We start from the raw sequence: 22,716 nt of genomic DNA, 5'->3' as shown, positions 1-22,716 counted from the left end.
ATTATTTTTATGCTGATTCATTTTGTTCAAATAATTCACAATTTTTCCTATTTATACTTCAAATAAGTTTCAAACATAATCGGTGGGGTATATAGACGGAGATATAAAATAAACTTTCGTCTATAAAAAAATATAACAATCTAAATTTATTATTTCAACTAATATTAAGATTTTCTTATTTTATAAGTAAATCGTCCTTCATAATAAGTATTACTTTTGAAACTCGTTAAATTTATGAAATTTAAGTAGTATCATCTAATTTTGATGCAATTGAACAAATTTTGTGCAAGCTCAATAGAGTCACGAGGTAGAGTATAAAAGTTGATAAATATGAAGAGACGAATAGTATATTATAAGAGTATCAAGTATGAATGATAATTAAGGAAAATAGAAAAAAGATAGATACTGTATTTACTTTACTTGGTGGCAGGGCTTTGTGCAGGCCAGTCTGTGTAGGTACCCACTCATCACATATTCTACCACCAAACAACATTACTCAGTATTGTTACGTACTGGGCTACTACTACAGGCACAAATTACATAGAATCTTAATTCCCAGATTGGTGGCGCATTGGTGTTTTAAGGAATGGTTGCTATTTCTATTAGACGTATCTATCTAACGGAATCTTTCAACGTGACATTTACTATTTGAATCGTTAACTTGATTTATTAATGTTAGGAGTCTGATTAACTTGAAAATTTACACAATACATGTCCTTTGAGAATATTTAGTTGAATGACTTTTTCCTTATCCTAGAAATTACGGAGGATACTAATATAATGGCTATGTAGATGTAGATAAAACAAATGATTGTTACCTACGCACCGTTTTGAACCGTAGCACCGTGTCGATGACGTTGACTTGTTTGGTTGTGACCGATGTGTCAAACAACAGAATCGATTTAAAAAAAATAGGAGCAAAAAGTAAATATATTTCAATTTATAATATCACGAAATAAAATTGCTGGGTATTACTAGTCAGTAACTGATCAAAATCAAAATCAAAATATACTTTATTCAAGTAGGCTTTTACAAGCACATTTGAACCGTCATTTAACAAACTATTTAAAGTAAAACTACCACCGGTTCGGAATGTAGATTCTACCGAGAAGAACCCGCAAAAAACTCAGATGGTAATTGTAAAATCAACATAAACCATGTCTACGGCACTGAAAGAGGTATGAAGCCTTCTTCATATCATCCATTCACCTCAAACCTTGGGAACTAAGAATTTATTACCTTAGTTTTTATGTGAGTTAAGATTCAACAAAACAATACAAAGTATTACCGTTTCGCGGTAGGATTTATAACATGAACATTTATAACGTGAACATATCATAGTCGTTTATTCTAGTGTAGGATTTTTCCTGCCATACGGCCTGTTCAAGTGCTATTTGTTGATTCTATTGAAAGATGATCTTAGAACAACTATGTCGGAAATTAAAAATCAAAGAAAGCCAAAGACAAATACCGTATTAAATAAACTGTAAACAGTATAATTATTAAACAACGATTATTTCCATCGAAAACAATTTTATGTAAAATATCGCAAACAAATTAAGTTAAATTCCGTACACTAAGCGAACTTAATTCATCCAACAGAGTAAAAGGCACGGCTCCGGGGTACAAATGTTTAGTTTTAATTAACTCAACACCCTTTCGTTTTAGTTTAAAAATTTAAACATAACTTTTCTAACCTAATACATTATTCCATCGGTAAGTTGTTTGAAAAGTATCAGTGTTAATATTAAGGTTTCATACAATTTTAATACATTTTATAAGTAAAGTTTAAAAGGGTAATCAGTTCAATTCATGAAAACAGTGATGGCATTTTATAATGAAATCCTGGTTTTCTATGAGACGTTCATTTGTTTGATAGTTGTTGTCGCCTTCGACTTCGCTAGTTTTAGGGATTGTTTGTGTTACAGGTGTTACGCATAAAAAAGCGAGGACTCCTTGGAGTTGGAGTTGGCGTTCAAGCTTGCTTCGTACCAAATTTCATCAATTTCGATTCAGTGGTTTGGCCTTGAAAGAGACAAACAGACAGACGGAGTTTGCATTTATATCATTATCATGACGATGATAATTTCAATATTTTTTTTTTATATCATAATAGCAGAAAAAATGTCAGGCAAATGGGTCTATATTGAATAAAGATTTTTGATTTGATTTGATTTGATTTGATCTTATATTTATAAACAAAGATGCTATAGCACTAGATCAGTCATAATTATAGTTTTAATATAGCAATGCAATGTTTATACCGTTACGGCTATATCGGGATAAAATATGATGTTCTTTGTGTTTTATTTATTTCCATGATCAACCTGTATTAGACCACTGCTGGACAAAGGTCTCCCCCAAGGCGCGCTACTGAGTCCGATCTTCGGCCCTTCTCATCCACTTTCTGCCAGCCACCTTCCGTATATCATTGCTCCACCGTGCCACAGGGCGTCCTACACTACGCTTGCCGATTCGCGGTCCCCTGTCTAGTCCTTTTTGCCCAAACGGCTATCGGTTCTTCGACAGATGTGATCGGCCCACTGCCACTTCAGCTGGCTCTGCTATTTCGATATCCTTCGATTACCTCGTTCCGGATTTGATCCTTCAGAGAAACAAGAAAACTTATAACTTAATTACTAGTATAAAACATAATAAATTATAATAATGATGTCAACCTAACCAATTTCGGCCACGGCCGCCAATCTCAAAAGAGACCTTCCAACAACAACCAACAACAACAACCGCAAACACAGTTGCATTCTTTATTCCCTCTTTTTCATAATCCAATAAGACGGCAAATTTGGGGTTTGAATCCAGGACATCTGGTTCTGCGGCCGTATATTTAGCGATTATATCGACCAAGCAAACATAAATAAAAAGGGTCAAAAAGTACAAATGGAATGTATTTCCCTTAAATATATTTCTTCAAGCCCACCCAAAAAGGAATAAGAATTAAGAAATAAATAAATAATAGATACGTCTAATCATATCTAATCTAAATTACAATAGAGCGTGACGATAATATTAATATTAGGGACGACTTTAGCTGCAAAAGTTTTTTTTTTTTTCGATCAGTCACATAGTATCCAATACATTCATTTACAATAATTAAATTATATGAAACAAAATAAACTAAAATTCAATCATGCAAGAACTACTTTACCCTTACAAAAGTACAATGACAAAGCTCAATGTACGTTGGACGTAATTTGACAGAAACAAAAAAATTGAGCTCAGATTCCCGTCACTTGAACCTCTGAAGCATCTAATTCAACAGATTCCGATGCAGTGACAAATGTTACTTTTTTCCTTTCCTAAAACAGATGAGGGTTGGGCCATGAACTTAGCTATAAATCAACGTGTAATTTTATTTAAGTTAAAACAATTGTTCGAAGTTAAATATATTAGAAATAATATTGTCTGGTCTTGTGTATTTCAGAGTATTTTATCTTATTATGGAATTTATTTAGATTTGATGTAGTTTAAACGTCACCAGCGCAAAGTTAGGGGTTCGACCCTGGGTTTTCACTATTGTCGTCTCCTCTCCAAGTGCAAGCTTTATGCTTAATTAGAAGGTAAAACAGGAATATTAGTAATTGCTCTCGAAAAAGGCCTTGATATTGTTATTAAAAAAATAGGTGATTTATTTGTAAGTACTTTACTAAAACAAGCTTTTGCTATTTTTACGTGAGATGGCTGAACGGTTTCTGCACATACTTAAATTTACAAAAAAGCAATTTTGTGTTGTGTTCACATAAAATGCTTTTTTAACATTTTTATTTTGAATGGCGCCAGCTATTATAAATAGTCACATCGTCAATATTGTGTTTTATTGACATGACTTTATAACGGTTTTTTTTGTTCTCGACTATATCTCCACAGCAGTCAGGTCTTAGGTGTATCTTTTCGTTTGGATTTGTTGTTTTTAATGAACCTGATATTACACAATTAGGTTGGTTACATTTATGAAGTCTAAGTATCTTAGCACTGCATCCACGGTTCTTACTGAGACTTCGAGCTTCAAACGAATAAGCGTATGACTTAGAGCATCAAATGACGTCAGCGTAAGACTTGATTACTTATCAATTCCATTGAATAGCTTGGAACTTATTTTAATTTTATTTACATCAGAGTTTAGTTTCTAGTGAATATATCCAAACGTCGAATTTGTAAACATGGCATTACTAGGTACATGTCATATGCAAATACAATGACATCATTGTATTAATTGTCCGATTGTTCTTGTGGTTGGTTTATAAGGCTCTGATTGGCTTGTTTATTTAGGACTCCCGAGGATAAAACATATATTATAGGTTGCTTCTGTCACAAAATTCTCAAGACCAATCCGAAGTTTGAAAGACGGCAGTTCATATCACTGTTCCTCAAAAATCACATAGAACGGTTGCACCTACGTCCGAACACTTTCCAGTCGAGTCTGGTTAATCGTTCCATCGTTTTTTCAGATTAAAAGTAAAGAGAGTCTATCGTACTAATATTTGCTCACACATAAAAAAATATAGGTACAAAATATATCTGTGTATATTTAACCGTCGCTGTCCATTATTTGTCTGGGCAATTACTGTTCTGATATCACCTCCCAAAGTATTCTTCTCATTATTAATTAATAATCATAAACATAAACATAATCAGCCTGTAAATTTCCCACTGCTGGGCTAAGGCCTCCTCTCCCGTTGAGGCTAAGGTATGGAGCATATTCCACCACGCTGCTCCAATGCGGGTTGGTGGAATACACATGTGGCAGAATTTCGTTGAAATTAGACACATGCAGGTTTCCTCACGATGTTATCCTTCACCGCCGAGCACGAGATGAATTATAAACAAATTAAGCACATGAAAATTCAGTGGTGCTTGCCTGGGTTTGAACCCGAAATCATCGGTTAAGATGCACGCGTTCTAACCACTGGGCCATCTCGTCTCGGCTCGGCATTAATAATCGCAAAAGATAAAAAATACTCTTTACTACTCTTTTTTTTATTTCCCAATACTCAAGTTCATTTAGATTTTTTTTCTTTAACAAGACCTTTTTTTAATACTACAATACACCGCTGGTTTCGTAGCCATAAGTTAGGTCGCGCAAAAACCGGTCTAAGCGTAAATTCAAATTGAATGACAATAAGATTGACGGGCAGCGAGATAACAGACCAGTTTCATTCCGCGAGGTTTCACATTGAGCTTAAGAACGTATTACGTTTTTTTCTGGCACACGATACACGCTTGATACTTTTTTGCGTTAATAGCCAATTTTGGAACTTATGACTTAGAAATTTGGATGTTTTATTAAATTGTATGTTTTAGATTGAGATTTCAGTTGTCGACACATTTCTAAGTACAAATGAAGGTTTTATCTCAAAAAATTGTTAATATCAGTTACTCTATTTCATAAATGATATCTCATTTTATATTAATATTAGTTATAGTAAACAATAACTAAGAACGTGTCACCACTTTATATACTCAAAACATTACAAATTATACATAGGTTTTATTTTATCCATATATCGTTGTAATAAATTATTAGTGTAATTAAAAGTGTTCCTAAATCATTTTTCATAAGTGCCAAGTGTTTTTAGCTGTTAAGGTTGAAATTGACTTGCCAATGTCGTTTCCTTGAGCACCATTTATGCTGGATCTGATTAAAATCACTATATTAATTTAATCTATTTCAATTGGAAACTCATATTAAAATCAATTACAATCACATATTCTATCCATACACGTGAACCTTGCTTTATTTCCATGCTATTAAATCTGTGGTAAATTTAAATACGTAACTAATGTATTATAAATTATAAATACACTCAGTTAGAAGAAATTTATTATAAATGTAAACTAAGCATTTAGAAAAGACTTACCTATTATTAGAAGATTATACAAGTTCAATATATATATATATAAATGTTTAAGGTAACTAATCTTATATTTTAATAGCGTATGCCGATTTTTGTCACAGTGATTATGGGATGGTAGCTGCATATAAAAAAGGTTTTTTTTTTTTCATTTTGATGATATCCGGCCGTATATGTACAGAAAAATAAAGAGCACTCTTGATTGCAATTTACTAAATTGTTACAATTTAACAAAGAATTATTTTTAAAGAGCGGAACATAGTTACTGGCCGGCTAGAGAGCGGGACTACGACTGTATACGAAAAAAAAATGAAAAACGTAAACAAAATTAAAGTAAATTGTTATCGACAAACTCCAAATCCAACTGAACTAATGTATACTATTTGACATTTAAAATGTCATTTAAATAAGGTGTCATCATTTTGGCGCCAAATGTAGACGAGTGACTTGCAGTTAACAATGAGATGAAATCAATACAAAAAACTGTCATAGGTTTCCTAAAAGATCTTTTGAATAAACGCGAAGTTTCGCGGGCGACCCACAAGTGTATTATAAATTGTGAGATATATATAATCAAGCCAGTATGAACTGAAGCCGCCTTCTCCACTGAGGAGAAGTTGTAGGTTATGGTTTATTTATATAAATTGATATCTACGATAATCAAAGTTATATATAAAAGGTAAATAATGATATCGCTGCTTCTCAGAGGAAATTTTAGATGTCTACCAGAAAAATCTTTCATACAAAGTTGTTGTGTATCTATTATTTTGGCAGCACTCGCATTAAAAACGTGGACAGATCGTACATCTACGTTGACATTATAAACTATATATTAAAAATACAACTTTTTATTAGTAGAAAATGTATTAAAACAAAAAAAAATTACTTCTCCCTTGTTTAAATTAAAAACAAAATAACAATGAATTAATAATTTAATATGTCTTAAAACTTCCAAGTTAATCTTGAACCGTTCTCTAAAGTAAATAGTTTCCATTATCAGTCTATATTGAATATATATTATTGAGGAAGTTGATTTATAGAAATTTCTCGGTAGACATTTTTCTTTGACTGAATATTGTTTTCCGATGGAACGACTGTATGCCTTTGACGGGAAACTTTATAACAAAAAAAAAAAAATCTATTACAACAAATGTAATCTCGTCTATTCCGTCGACTGTCATTCTCGTGATTTCTATAAAGAATATTATATATATGTACCATAGTTCTTACAAGATTTTTTTTTATTAGTTACTCGTTCTGACTTTATTCGAATAACACTAAAGTTATATTCCTACTTTGCACTTTTTTATTAAACATCATTTTTCCAGTATGTATCTGTACCTACCAGAAATATTTACCAAACATAAATCTACCACCGGTACAGAACGTAGATTCTACCGACAAGGACCAGCAAGAGACTCAGTAGCTAGTATAAGTATACTATCAATATCGAGAAGGGATCCATACACTGCTAGTCATTGCTTATGTTTCCGCAAGACGTATGCAATGGAACGTTATAATCACTCATATCATATCATGCCTCAACCCTATCTTATTGATGCAGATCACAAAGTGATAACGATAAAGTTTATTTACAGGAAGTGCTTAAAATAACTATATGTTTTATCTTTCAGACTTTCCTCTACATTGTTCATCTCCTACGTAACTTTCTACCAACAATTTAACCAACATTACCAATATTTCTACTTAAATAATATTTTATTTAAATGTGTTAGATTTTTTATAGAGACTTAATACATTATGTCAGGATATTTTAAGATGATTTCTATTTCTTTATTATTTTATTATATTTTAAGGTTATAAGACAATAAAATATTATATATGAAACACAAATATTTATTTAACCATGCACTTTTGAATCGTCATTTAACAAACTATTTAAAGTAAAGCTACCACCGGTTCGGAATGTAGATTCTACCGAGAAGAACCGGCAAGAAACTCAGTAGTTACTCTTTTTCAATATCCAAAAATACAGTCATGTTAGTTAAATACAATTATACTAACTTTGTATATATAATACTAACTTTGTATATTGATAATTGCAAAAACACAATTCATATATTCATCGATAATTTAACAAGCAATAACAATTATACTATATCACAAAATTATATCATACCTTAAATGTTAGCAGCAACTTGCTGGTCCAGGATCAAAGTGAAAAGTAAAAGTAAAGTGTTCTGTACCGAGCTTCCATCGCTTATATAAGCCTCACTACAAATCACGTGACTCACAATATTGAACAGAAAAGTCAAAGTACCCTCTTTTATTATATATATCAATGTTATAAACACAATTCAAAAATAACTTAAATTAAATTATTGTTATTACAGAATTGATTAAAACATACAATACATAGTGTAAGCCTTGTTTGTAATTGTCTAATTATTTATTTATTTCTTAATTAATTAGGAAATAAATAAATTTTAATTAATTATTTATTTTAATTAAGGGTTAATCTGACACATGCATAATTGTTACTAAAGAAGGACGTATTGTTTATGAAAAGTAACGTATTGTTATATTCGCGAATAAAGTGAGCTAAAAGACTGAATACGATAAAATGTCCAAGTATATCGTAACTATTAATTTCGTACGGCTTAAACATTCTTCGTCTTATTCGTGTCATTGTTTTGGCAAAATTTTCAGGAATATTATTTTCAAGGTCGAGAATAGCTTTACAAAAATAACCGAAAATTCTTTCCCAATAATATTCAATACTAAACAGAAAACAAAATAACATTTACAATACTCTGACAATTGGCACGACTGTTGAAATATTTCACCGAATTGAAAACTCAACAGGGTGTCCATATATCCGGATATATCACAATACATTTTTGACCTGATCTAATATAAGTGTATTTATTTGGTTAATATAATCAGAATGTTAAATTATACTAGATCAGAAAATGAAACTCAGATCTGTAAAAGCTGTTTCTGCTGGAACCACAGAATTATTATTCTTAAATAAGGGATATAAAAATTTATATATGACTAGGTTCTGCTCGCGGCTTCCTGTGGAACGGGGAGATGGGTGGTGTTTAGACGTTAGGTATATAAAGTATCCTATGTGCTTTCCCAGACTATATTCCTTTAAATCAGTTGAACCGTTATGGTGTGATTAAATAACAAACATCCATCCATCCATTCAAACTTTAGCATTTATTATAACTGTAAGATGGAATAAAACCGTTACAATTTAAAACAGATACATCAATTGACGTTGAGTGTTGCCAAAATTTTTTTATTCATAAGCTACTAGAAAAAAAAAAACAAATTCGAGAGTTAGCAAGTTGGCAAGTAAATCAGGGCAGTTAAGAGCACCTGATCGCGACCTCTTGAATTATTACTTTTCCAGTTTTTTAGTCGCAAAGTTGGAACAATAATCTCAATTCTGATTAATGTTTGCTTTGTAACCAATCGACGAGAGAGTTTACAAATTTTCCTGTTTTTCTATAATGGTTTAAAAAACCTTCCATATTTTACGAACAAACTCGAAACTAAGGCGATATTTTTAAGTTACTGAAACAGTCGCAAATTTTAACAAGTTTGACAAAGGACATTTACATCGAAAACTTAACGCCAATTAGTGGAAATAAAGTTAAAAGATAAACTCCTCTATAGAGTCCCTCTTTCTCCGTTTGAGTTGCAGAAATAAATTCCGAAATCACTTTACATAAGTGTCAAGTGCCTCTAGCTGTTAAGGTTGAAACAGACTTAACTTTTACTCGATCCCGATTTTTACTGGATGTTATTAACTTTGGTATATTAATTTAATCTATTTTAATACGAAAGTCACATTAAAAAAATATTTTATCTATACACGTGAACATTGCGTCCTGCTCGTGCTATAAAGAAATGTCGCTTATATTGAAATAAATCTGTGAAAGATTTAAATTCGCAACGATCATATTATAACATGTAAATATAAATGTACTTAAGAAGTAGAAACACATTATGAAAAGACATACATATTATTAAACAAATATCTGTAATCGTTATACTTTACGGTTACGTTAGGGTGATATACAAATAGAAGTTATATGGTCTCGTCGTGGTCATTGTCAAGGACACGAACTACAACTCTTAACATTAATGCAAAACTTATTTACATATAATTAAGAAAACATAATTGCTGTCACGAAATACCAATAGGACCGCTTAACATCAGTGTGTTTCTACATTTAACTCGCGAACTTGGCATCGGATACGCAATGCGTGTAAAAAACAAGTGAATCAACCGTTACACTCCACCACCGCTGGCTCCCTTCCATTTCCATTAGCAAATGTTTAGCCAAAGTGTTTTCCGAACTTGGACCCATTAGGTTAGCTGTTTCCTTTTTGTCTTTGCCCCCTAACTAACTTTTTTCATTTGTTCCCCTCGATTCGTTAAGTGTTTTTTTTTCTGTATGCAACTTTGGCTACGTAAAATTTATCGATACAAATTTTGGCCTTAACATCTATGTCAATAAATATTATGAAGCGTTTTGGCTCCAGAACTGTTCCGATTTAAATAATTATATAACGTTAATTAATTCATACCGATGCTGTATAACAACGATATATTTTTTTCTTTTTAAAATATTGGTAAACAGACGAGATAATGAGCCGCCTGATGGGAAGTGATCACCACCGCCGATAGACAAAAAATATTAAACGTTCCGTAAATCGCCAACGGGCCGCCAATCTTATGAGATAAGATGTTATTTCTCTTGTGCCTTTAGTTGCACTGGCTTACTCACCTTTCAAATCAGAACCACAATACTAAGTTTTCTTGTTTGACGGGTTTGCACAATTCCCTATCACCAAGTACATCGCTAAACGAAATGAAGTGTTAAATCGTAATGAAGTTCTTTTAGATTTCTTTTGTGTTTCCAAATGCTGCTATATACGGAGACAATCGTAATATACAAGCTCCTAAAAATTTTTACAAGGTTATAAGTAATCCCATCTTCAAACGTAATAGCCGTGACTTATCTATAATAGTAAGGTAACTACACTTTCTGTAGACATTTTAAAGCTTTCTTATATTTGTGATAGTTTTGACAACGTTTTCTCGCGCTATATTTAACAATGAAACTTTAATGAACTAAATAAATCGTAATCCATCCTTTGTTTGCCCCGAAGCTACATGTTATCGTAAATTTAAAAAGTTTTATATCAATAGTTAAAGGTTTATTTTGCGTTAATTAAAAATATATGTGCGTTTTCTTTTCTTATTTGTCTCATCTGAAAAATGTCTATGAAAATATCCATTTGTCTTTGTGTACTAAAAATAATGACATTTTGAACGGCTCGGGTTGATTGGATGTAGTTCAAGATTGAAGGGTGCGAAGCTCGGTTACAAATCTAAATTTCGCGAAATGGATTCTTAATGCGTCTCTAAATTCCGAAACGTCTGTATGACTGACAGTTTAAGGTGTTCGTTGATAATGAGTCAGACGGTATAATGCATTTTTAAATATATTGATATTATCTAATACAACCTGAACGCTTATTCTTTACCCGCGCGAAATTTATAAAATTTTACTCACAACCTTCGCCCCAAACTTTACACTCTCGAGGGCTAAATTAAAAAAAAAAACTCACTATCTCCATATGAAATTTTATGTAAACCAGTTCAGCAGTTTAAGCCTGAGGAGGTAACAAAGAGTATCTTTCGCATTTATAATATTATATATACTAATGTATAGATGTAAATTGGTAAACAAGATTATCACAAATCATACTGTTTGATATTTTAAATAAAGTGACAGATACTACAGATAATATTTGGTCCTACTTTCGTTATGTTTTTTTATATTTCGCACTCTGTTAGTGTATTGTGTTTTATTTAATATAAGCAATACTAATATATTGTAGTGATATCTCTGTTTAATCCCATCCAAATGTATATTCATATAAATATTGTGTGTCTCATGTAAGTGGTTTTTTTTTTTTTTGTAAATCTTTTTGAGAAAAATAGAGATCTTTAAATCTAAACTAAAAAACTTAAAGTATTAGTTTGAGTATATATATAATTAATTTTAGATATTCAATTTCATTCTGTTTTATTTGCGGTGTAAAATGCTAACAATACTAACGGAAACAAGACAGTTACTATACTTACCTACTTATAAGCGTATATAAGAATGTAATTAGAATAATTAAATATCTACGTAATCTTATAACAAATGATATACTGAACAGACAAACACTTCACTTTTATTTATTTGCATTCATAGAAATAAAAAACTTTTTTGCGCACAAACAAGGATATCAATATTATAATATATTTTATTCGAGTAGACTTTAACAACTTGTTGGTAGGGCTCCGTGCAAGCCCGTCTGGGTACCACCCATTCATCGTATATTCTACCGTCAACCAGTAATACTTAGAATTGATGTGTTCCGTTTTGAAGGATGAGTGAGCCAAACATAAAATCTTGGTTACCAACGTCGGTGGCGCATTAGGGATGTAAGAAATGAATATTTTTTTTACGGCTTCAATGTCTAGTGGTGAGCTTACCACCTGGTGGCCCATTTATACCATTAAAAAAAACAACAGAACTTAAATTCTACTGAGCCAAAGGAGCATCAAACTCAATATTTTTTGTAAGCCATTAAAGATCAAATCACAGCTCATAATGACATAATCTTTCATCATCTACTCGTACATAAATACATACAAACATTAAATAACAGAAACAAAATAACGCTAAGAATGATTTACTTTCAAAGAACTCATTTTTGTCGCTTAACCCCATTATAGCTCACATAAATACGTCTCCTTGATTAATGTACGGTCCCGTGCGAGATTGAGCCGAAATCTTCCTAATACCGCTTCAGCAGTTAACGCAAATTAAGATTGCTAAACACGTGTCACGGGTCCTAAAAGACGAATAATCTCAGTTTAGAAGGATCAGGATTTGTTTGCTTTCAAAACGTGTTCGTTATAATCGTGGATGTCTTAAAAGAAAAACAATGTTATTTATGATACGTTGACAAAGACCTGCCTCGAAAACTTAACATAACATAATAAACATAACATAATCAGCCTGTAAATTTCCCACTGCTGAGCTAAGGCCTCCTCTCCCGTTGAGGAGAAGGTATGGAGCATATTCCACCACGCTGCTCCAATGCGGGTTGGTGGAATACACATGTGGCAGAATTTCGTTGAAATTAGACACATGCAGGTTTCCTCACGATGTTTTCCTTCACCGCCGAGCACGAGATGAATTATAAACACAAATTAAGCACATGAAAATTCAGTGGTGCCTGCCTGGGTTTGAACCCGAAATCATCGGTTAAGATGCACGCGTTCTAACCACTGGGCCATCTCGGCTCATACTTAATTAAAATATATTGTTGACGTAATTTTTAGTAAAGCAAGATAACCAAACATACGGAAAACAAAATAAATGTGAACGTTATAGTATATGCACTAACAAACACGTTCCTATAGAAAGCACAAGCATGCAATTTTAAGATCGTGATCATTGTATGCATTCATCATTTATTTAACAATCATATACATATTTTTTTTTAGCTATTATAACATAAACATGATTAATTACTTAATATAATATTACTTCTAATCGTGGAAATCAATTAAGATTCTATCGCTCGTGTTACTTTATGTTATACCTTTCCAAAATTCATTTCTTTTTAGATTGTCAGTAATCAATTGTAATTTTTTATGAAATTTTTTGATAATATTAATATATTTTTTTTTTGTATAAACATTCAAAACGGACTACCTTTAATTTAATTTTCGTTCAGAAACATGAATCAATGTAATTTTCAATTCTATGGCAAACAATTTCATCTTAAGTTAATATATAATATTATTCTAAGCACCGAAGAATTTGGTGGAATTTAATTTCATCTTAAACTTGGCATCTATTTTCTTTGCATGAGAGTTCCGTACTAGGCAGTAACTTTGTGATTATGGTCTTATGAAATTGCTTTTAGTTTTATATAGCTTAGAAAATGCTAGCGATGCAAACTGAAGATTAACTTTACATAAATTGACGCAACGTTCTTATGTTATTAATGTAATTGGAAAAATCTGTATTCTCTGGTAAAGGTAAATTAAATTTGTGATATCATTTCAACTCTTTACCTTTAAATGAAAGTAAAAATAGTTATTAAAAGTATAAAAGGCCTATTCAAAAATTTAAGGCTCATACCAAATATATAAGATATAAAATATAAAAGTGTAGACTTAGTATTAATTTAAATTAAAATGGTGGAAAAGAGTAACTACTGAGTTTCCTGCCGGTTATTCTCAGTAGAATCTATTTTCCAAAACAGTAGTGGCTTTAAATTTAATTCAACACTGTAACATGACGATTCAAAGGTGATTTTATGAGCCTACTTGTAATATATTGTATAAGACAATTGCATGTGGCGGAGATGAGAATGCTGAGAGGAATGTGTGGTGTTACGCGAATGGATAGAGTAAGGAATGAGTACATAAGAGGAAGTTTGAAAGTGGCACCGGTAACCGAGAAGCTATCCGGAAACCGGCTGTCTTGGTATGGGCATGTTATGCGGAGGAATGAGGACCATGTTGTGAGAAAGGTTTTGAAAATGGATGTGGATGGATATAGAGGTAGGGGACGACCCAAGAAACGATGGATGGATTGTGTGAAAGACGATATGGTTAGAAAGAATGTTACTAGTGAGATGACGTCCGACAGAGAAGTATGGAAGAAGAAGACATGCTGCGCCGACCCCAAGTAGAGTTGGGATAAGGGCAGGAGGATGATGATGATATGATGACTTGAATAAAGAATATTTTGATTTTGAGTATTTTTGTTTTTTTGTCAAATAAATATTTATTATAAGCGTGGCGAATCTTAATCGTAACTTACAACTTCCGTGAGGTAAAATTGAATTAAGACATGACGATAAAAGTGTAATTACCATAAAAATCGCGTGTAGTACCGTTAGATAAAAGGAAAATTTGGTAAGAGGGCGTAGGGCGGGACGAACCAACATAATTATGTCGGATCCGACCTTTATCCGAGATCATAATTATATTTAACCTGCCATCGCTCGCTATATTTTCGATATTATAACGAAGTTCAAATGTCATTCGAAGATAATTTGAATTCATATGGTTTTACACATTTTTTCTTTTGAGTTGTGAACCGGCGATAGGGTTTAATTTGACAATCAATAAGTGTAAAGCTTCTAAATTGAATTGCAATTGCAATTGCAATTTTAAATTTGAACCAAGTACCACTCAGTTAAGCTGTAATTTTCCACAAACCACTAATTTTGGTGCTGGTGACAATGGGCTTTAACTTTAATATTTCAGTTCATGGAACAAAATACTCTTGTTTTTCCACAAAATTGACTTGATTAAACTTATGATTGTTATAAAATGATATCTTACATATCTAGACTAGAGCAGAGTATCTGTAGACAACTTAAATTACGTCACAACTAATTACGTCACAGCTATAATTTTTGGTTCGATTCAAAGTTTTATTCATTTATTTCTCTGTTTATCCATTTTTGTATCACACCGTTGCTTTATTGTTATGACATCTGACTCAAATAACAAAAAATCACAACATTTTTTTTAATGTCTGTCTTGTAAATAACCCACGCAGTATTCCCGGGTTAAGGTCCAAGTAAGAAATATAGGACCGGATGGACCTACAATCGCGTTTCCTTTGGTAATAACTGTGTGTTCATGTGGTATAATAAATACGCTAAACCTTATCTAATTGTTGCCACTGAGATTTTTATATTACCCATATTACGGTACTCTTTACTTAATAAACAATATCTACAATATTAAACATTTGTGAGTATTATTAAAATCTAAAGCTACTATCATATTAAAAACATTCAAACCTCGAATACGTATCAAACATTTTTTATAGATATAATATGCGGACGAGTAAATGAGCCAATAAACATTGGCCCTGTAATAAATATTATTTATGTCACCAATAACCCAACGACCTTGGGAACAAAGATGTCATCTCCCTTGTGGTTATAGTTATACTGGCTCACTCAGGCCGAAACCGAAGAATATCTAATGATAGAGTGGTATCTACCCAGACGGGTTTACTCTACCATCAAGTAAGTTATTTATCGCGTCTAACATGTTTTTGTAAGTTTGTAAACTCTATGGACTGAATCATCCATCATGGGTGAGCATTATTGTAATCACATAACAATCAATGGTTTCAGCATCCCACATCGTTAAAATAAGTTGTGAAAAATTATGACGTAATTATAACTTATTAATTTTATTTGTTTTTTTTTTAATTATGTTCTCTATTAAAAAGGCACAAGGTAAATAACATCTTAGTTCCCAAGGTTGATAGCGCATTGGTTATATAAGGAATTGTTATTTTTTTGTACATTGCTAATAACTATGGGCGGTGGTGACCACTTACCATCAGGTGGCCCATTAGCCATCCGCATATTTCCATCACTGTTACATACTCTTTAATAAAAAAATAATAATGACTAGACGCAATGTGACGCCATTAAGCAACGTATATAACGGTAATTTCTGATCAATAAAATTATAGCGAATGAATTAGTTCTCACTTGGTTATACGTTACATAAATTAATTTAAAGAATATCATAATTTTTTACATAAATATTTAACAATAGAATGGGTAACATATAAATTTTAGATACAATACGAAAACGTGACATTGCGAAAGGAAAGACCGCGAATTCCCGTTACAAATATATGACAAAATCCCGTTAGAAACGGTCAAATTTTTTGTGCTGAACACCGAATATAATTCAGCGAATTTAAAACGCAATAAATTAGGGAGAACAATACATGTTGGATAAATCGTTGTCACGTAAGAATGTCGCATTAGGAACGGGTGACTCTGGGCGGAGGTCGGGTGGAGGGGGCCCGGATGGCTGGATAGGGGTTTGTAGATGGAAGCAATAACAGTGGCACGCCGCAGTTAGCTGACGGTGCTGTTATTGCTTCGTATTATTTATGTGTTTAAGGTTCAACTAAGGTGACGACTACTTTGGTCAGTAACAAATTCGGATACACAACCAATTTTAAATTTATTAACTATTTGATAAAAATAGTTAATAAATTTATATTATAAAAATATATATTGTAAATATATATTTTTTTAATTGTATACTTTTTTTTTCATTTACAAAATTTAAACTTAATACTTTTATTGTATTTTTTTTTTAACCGAGCCAACTTAATACTATCAAAAACATTTTACAAATGCAATATTGAGAGTTATTGATAATTGTTTATAAATCAACTCATTGAAATAAACTACTTCCTATTCCATTCATCCCAACTGATAAGAAAGAGACATAACATCATAATCTTAGTGAAATAATTATTGTGTCTAAAGAAAACGGAATCTATATTTACGAAGAACGGCAATAAGTTTCATTTAAACACTAAACTATACTAAATAATTATGCTTAAAATATTACTATAGCTTGCAATGACGATAGCCTAATTACATACAAACAAAGTTTCATATTCGTAAGTCAGTTATATATATTTATTTTTTTATTCTTATGGACTGACAGATATATATAAAATAACCTTAAAAGTGCACGATATTGATCTAAGATTTTAAATAAAATAATTTGTTTTTTTTTTTTTGTGTAAAATTATACATTTTGTAAAAAAATATTTTAATTTATTTACATGTAATTTTAATATATTTATTACAATTCCTTTTTAACAATCATAAGTTTATTTCAAAGGAATTAATGTATAATCCAATAAATACATTTAACTTTATAGAATAAATTGAAATCTTATGTTAACAAAAAATATAAGGCACTCGATTCGAGATTATAAAACATGACAAAAAAGCGTGGTCTTGTCACGTTGCGTTGTTTTCTGTGCAGAATATATAAAATAATGAAGTATAAATAATTTTAATTCGTGAAAAAGAATTGCCACCGAATTTTGTGATGGGTGTTTAAATAAATTAAAATATTTTTTTACAAAATGTATGAAAAAAAAAAACAAATTATTTTATTTAAAATCTTAAATCATTATCGTGCACTTTTAAGGTTATTTTATATATATCTGTCAGTCCATAAGAATAAAAAAATAAATATATATAACTGACTTACGAATATGAAACTTTGTTTGTTTGTTGAACTTGTTGTTGACACTACAAAATCAACATCTTTCAAATAATTTTCTAACAAGCCTGAGTAACTGAAAGTTGCTAATTAACCATACTTACTACAACTGGTGTACAATAATTAATTTTAATAATTTCGATTCGATTGTACTAGGTTTGTGTATACAATCAAATTTATTGCCGAGCATAGTTTCGCACCCCCATATCTCGTACCCCTTTAGGTATATTCAAAATTCGATACAAACTTAGTACAATCGAATGGAAGTAATTAAAATTAATTATTATATATTAAGGTGCCAACTTCGTATCAGTGTATCTTTCTTCACAAAATATGTTAGCAATTTGTAACCACGTTTATTTATTCGGTGTGCTTGTTTAGGGGATAAGCGAGATATAAAAGTATTTATTGCGTATTCCTTTCTTATATTTGCTTTTATCATAAAACAACATTTGCTATTTGTTGAAGGAGCCGAAGCTATTTTCTTATTAAAGACCGAACACGATATCAAGCGCAGCGAGATTACAAATAATTGTATTACTTCAAACGCTATTTGCTTTAACGTTGTATGTATTTTAAATAAATATTTAAATTTAAATAAAAAAGCAATCCGTACATAGCTTTCAGACGATGATTTTCCCTTTTAAAGAAAACTACTTAGAGCGTAAAACGAGCCGATCATTATTGAGGATTATAGTTTGAAAAAAAATTAAAGTAAGCAAGAAGCATGTATATCTCCCATTGCTGGCCTAAGGTCTCATATCTGATTGAGGATAAGGATAGAAGATCATACATCACGCTTTTCCAGTGCGGATCGGTGGATCAACTTGTTTTACGACAGTTTTCTTCACTGCCGGGAAGATAAATTAAAAATACAGATGATGTACATGAAAATTCACTAGTGCTTGCCCGAGTTTTAACACGCAATAGATAATGATACGATCTATTAAAAATTTAAAACTAAAACTAAAATAAACTATATTCGAGTAGTCTTAAAAGTACTTTTGAATCGTCATTTTACAAGATTATTACAAAGATTAAAAGTTCTCAGTATTGTTGTGTTCCGGTTTGAATGGTGAGCGAACCAGTGAAACTATAGGAACAAGGGACATAACATCTTAATTCCCAAGATTGGTTGCGCATTGGCGATGTGGACCACTTACATTATCAGTTGGCCCATTTGCTTGTCCGCCAATCTATATCATAAAAAAAAACAGTTTGGTATTTGGATTCTACGAATAAATGACAAAAAACTTATATAAGCTACTCTTTCTAAAGAATTAAATTACATAAAGTCTCAACTACAATTATATAACAACATAAATAAGAAATCGAAGTATTAAATCTATTGACGAGAGTTATCATCTCTAAAGCCTTTGTGTTGACAGATATGTCAAACTTGATTCCGTCACTTGTCATATTTTTTTACTATTATGTCCTTCAAGAATCTGCCATTAATAAACGTGGCAAATCAAGAAGACAATCTGGATTGCCTAATTCTGAAATCGCGACCTTGTATTAAGAAAGTATTGTGTTGCCTACCTGATCTGGTCGGTTATCGTCCTCAATTGTGTATCCATACTTTATTTTGGCTTAATAGCTAGTGTAATAATAAAAGCACACACGATATAAGATTTGGTTATTATTTATTGCATATCCAGTGTTTATGGACGATAGTGACCATTTTATAGATCAAAAATTTAAAGCACGTGCAACTCAGTATTCGTGTCGGAAATCAAACCATTTGGCGGCAGAAATGTGCACTAAGAAACGTTGCGCGTGAATTTAATCTTGAAATTCAATATTATATGATACAAAATGTATTATGTATATTTACAAATCAATCGCGAGCTCACAATTTTTTTTTTTCATAACTATTGCTGTCGGACAGTCATATGGACATTGAGGCCGTCAAAAATTTTAACCATTCCTTACATCGCCAATCTACCACCGACTATGGGAACTAAGATTGTATGTCTCTTGTGTGTTGTAGTACAGACTAACTCACTCCTCAAATTGCAATACAACAAAACTTCATCATAACCGTTTTCTTACCCATTGACCCACAGTCAGATAAACTGTAAGATATATTTTATCTGGATTTGTATAATAAAATTGCATCAATTGGTGTTCACGGCCTATTATGTTTCCAAAATGAACAAAATAATTCTAATACTTACTGACCGACTGACGGAAAACTTATATCATATGGACTTGAAATATTTTACAGAGGAGTTTTGAAAATCTATACCCTAAGGGAAATAAATGTGAGATCAAAATTTGTATAGAAGTTTACGTACTAGTTTCCTCTTATAAATAAGAGTCTGTTTTAATACAAGATATTTTTGTACATGATTTGAATTTTGTTTCAATGTATGCAATACTGCATTTTAATTCTAAAGTTCTGTTTTGGTAGTGAAGCTCCTCTAATCAGTGTAAGGATAGAGATATTTGTTAAAATATTCTGATAAAATTGCGACATCTGAATCTATAAATCATTTCATAAAGTTTATTACACGAGGATCACTTGGTAACATCTGGTAGTACCTTAAATAACCTTTAATAAAGAGCCGTGTAACATAAACCGTCTATCCAAATTTGAAAGGTTTTTTTCAAACAAAGTTTTCACTTTAAAAAAAAACATATTATTCAATATAGATGATAGAAAGGCATAGAGCTAATACTATAAACTACTTATAGGATATATAATACATTTATATATGCTTTAAGTAGTTAAATAACTTTGTATAATAATTGTTGAAAAAGAGTAACTACTGAATTTCTTGCAGGTTTTTCTCGGTAGGATCTACATTCCGAACCGGTGGTAGCTTAACTTAATATAGTTTGTAAAATGACGATTCAAAAGTGCTAGTAAAAGCTCACTTGAATAAAGTATATTTTGATTTTGATCCACTCCATCTCTGTTCGAGATTCAGAAAGAGTAAAAAAAAAGATTAGATTTACATATTCCATGCGATTTGGAGGTCTACTATATTATGGACTGAATGACTGAATGAATACCACACTATTCCACTAAAATAATTTTATCTACTTAAATTTTCCTTCTAAAGTCCGGGTAACAACTTCGCCAAGATTCAAAGCGCCATTTTATTCGCGAATCCATAATAAATTTCATAGATTATTCACGATCTCAACCGGTGATATCGCGTCAATTAAATGTCAAAGTTGTTTATTTTACTTTACTTCTCTTTTAGTTAGAATCGGTTATTCAATGTACTTTCGAACCAGCAATGATAATGTGACGTCACACTTAGGACTTCTTAATTTTGAAAAAGTGAAATCGTTGCAAATATATAATTAATTTTCATACATTGCTTTGATATTTAACTAATACCTTTTTATACAATATAATAAAAGAAGTCAGTCAAAGTAAAGCGAGGCAAGCTTATTTAGGTAGGTTCTGCGTTTTAAACAATAACTGATTATATATTTATAATATAATAATATATAATATGTTTATTCATTTATTTTTAACATTCTAATGTGTGAGATTGAGGACTTTCTAGTAGGATATAGAAAACCTGTAGCAGGAGACTTCGCTCTTTCATAACATGTAATCTCATAAGTTCTATATGCGAGAATTGATATAAACATAAATTTAAACAAATAAAAAAGTCTTTCATCATCATCATCCTCCTGCCGTTATCCCAATTTTACTTGGGGTTGGCGCAGCATGTTAAATTTTTTTTTAAAAAGTCTTTATCAAAACCAAAAATAAAAAAAGAAATATCAATCTTCTTCGGGTGTGTGTGGTTAGTAGGTTAGTGAGATAACTGTGTTTGTCTATAAAACGTTTTTGATTTATTAGTTATATATCGAATTGTAATGGGTTGGCTTCTATAACGGCATAATTCAAATGAGAAAGCGCCGCTTATAGAATTCCCAACAGGCTTTCTCCTATAGGCGTGGATTATTTTGCAAATCTGAGCAGCGTCAGCGGATAACCTGCAAAACATATGTTCAATACGGCATTGAGATATTTACTTGCTTATTTACTGTTATTTACGTTATACATTTTCCAAATCAGTAAATTCTGAAAAACATGCGTCATATCAATGTTAATACCACTGTTATTTTTTATTCACATTGTGAAAGTCAAATACACAATTTAACAAGACAAGGAATCGTAAGACGATGAAGCCTATGACAAAAAGGAATTAGAAGACGAAACTATGACACCTTTGTCAATACAATTGTTAAACTCATAACCCAATATTCAGCCGGTGTAATCGAGTAAAATCTATATAGGTAGTTGATATATTTTTTTCTTGTCAACAGGTCCGGCAGCTGCCTCTTCAATGCTAATCGTGATCTGCACTTCATTCGCTATCACGAATATTTTAAGGTAATTTAAAATTATTGGTTAAGACCTAAATTTATTTAAATCACTCCAGTCAAGACAGACTTTTCAATTAACCATAGATTAGGAGCTCCATATTTTCAGCTCAATACGAATTTCGACAAGCTTATCTATATTTTTTTATCTATTTTATGCGACTATAAATGTCTTTGATTTCTCGAAAGCGACTTTAACAATTTAGACAGTTCCTGATTAATATATAATTAAATATAATACAATACTATTACACTTAACTACTTTTATCCATTTTAATTTCACTGCTAAAGTTCAGATACCAACTTCGCTGACATTCAAAAACCCATTTTATCCGCGAATCTATAATGAATATC

The 22,716-nt window shown here is 31.4% G+C and overlaps 1 protein-coding gene across 1 annotated transcript in view; it reads left to right on the top strand.

Moving 5' to 3' along the window:
* The window catches only part of LOC113393448 (uncharacterized), a 299,052-nt gene that overhangs the window by 274,809 nt on the left and 1,527 nt on the right, over window positions 1-22,716 (top strand). Inside the window, exon 9 of the mRNA XM_026630334.2 lies at window positions 22,306-22,372. Coding sequence (XP_026486119.1) covers window positions 22,306-22,372 — 67 coding nt within the window. The remainder of the gene's footprint in view (window positions 1-22,305; window positions 22,373-22,716) is intronic.

Source organism: Vanessa tameamea, chromosome 6 (assembly GCF_037043105.1).
Source record: "Vanessa tameamea isolate UH-Manoa-2023 chromosome 6, ilVanTame1 primary haplotype, whole genome shotgun sequence".
NCBI classification, from domain to species: Eukaryota; Metazoa; Arthropoda; class Insecta; order Lepidoptera; family Nymphalidae; genus Vanessa; species Vanessa tameamea.
The sequence above is the reverse complement of the archived record's forward strand: the minus strand, read 5'-3'. Positions and strand labels throughout refer to the sequence as shown.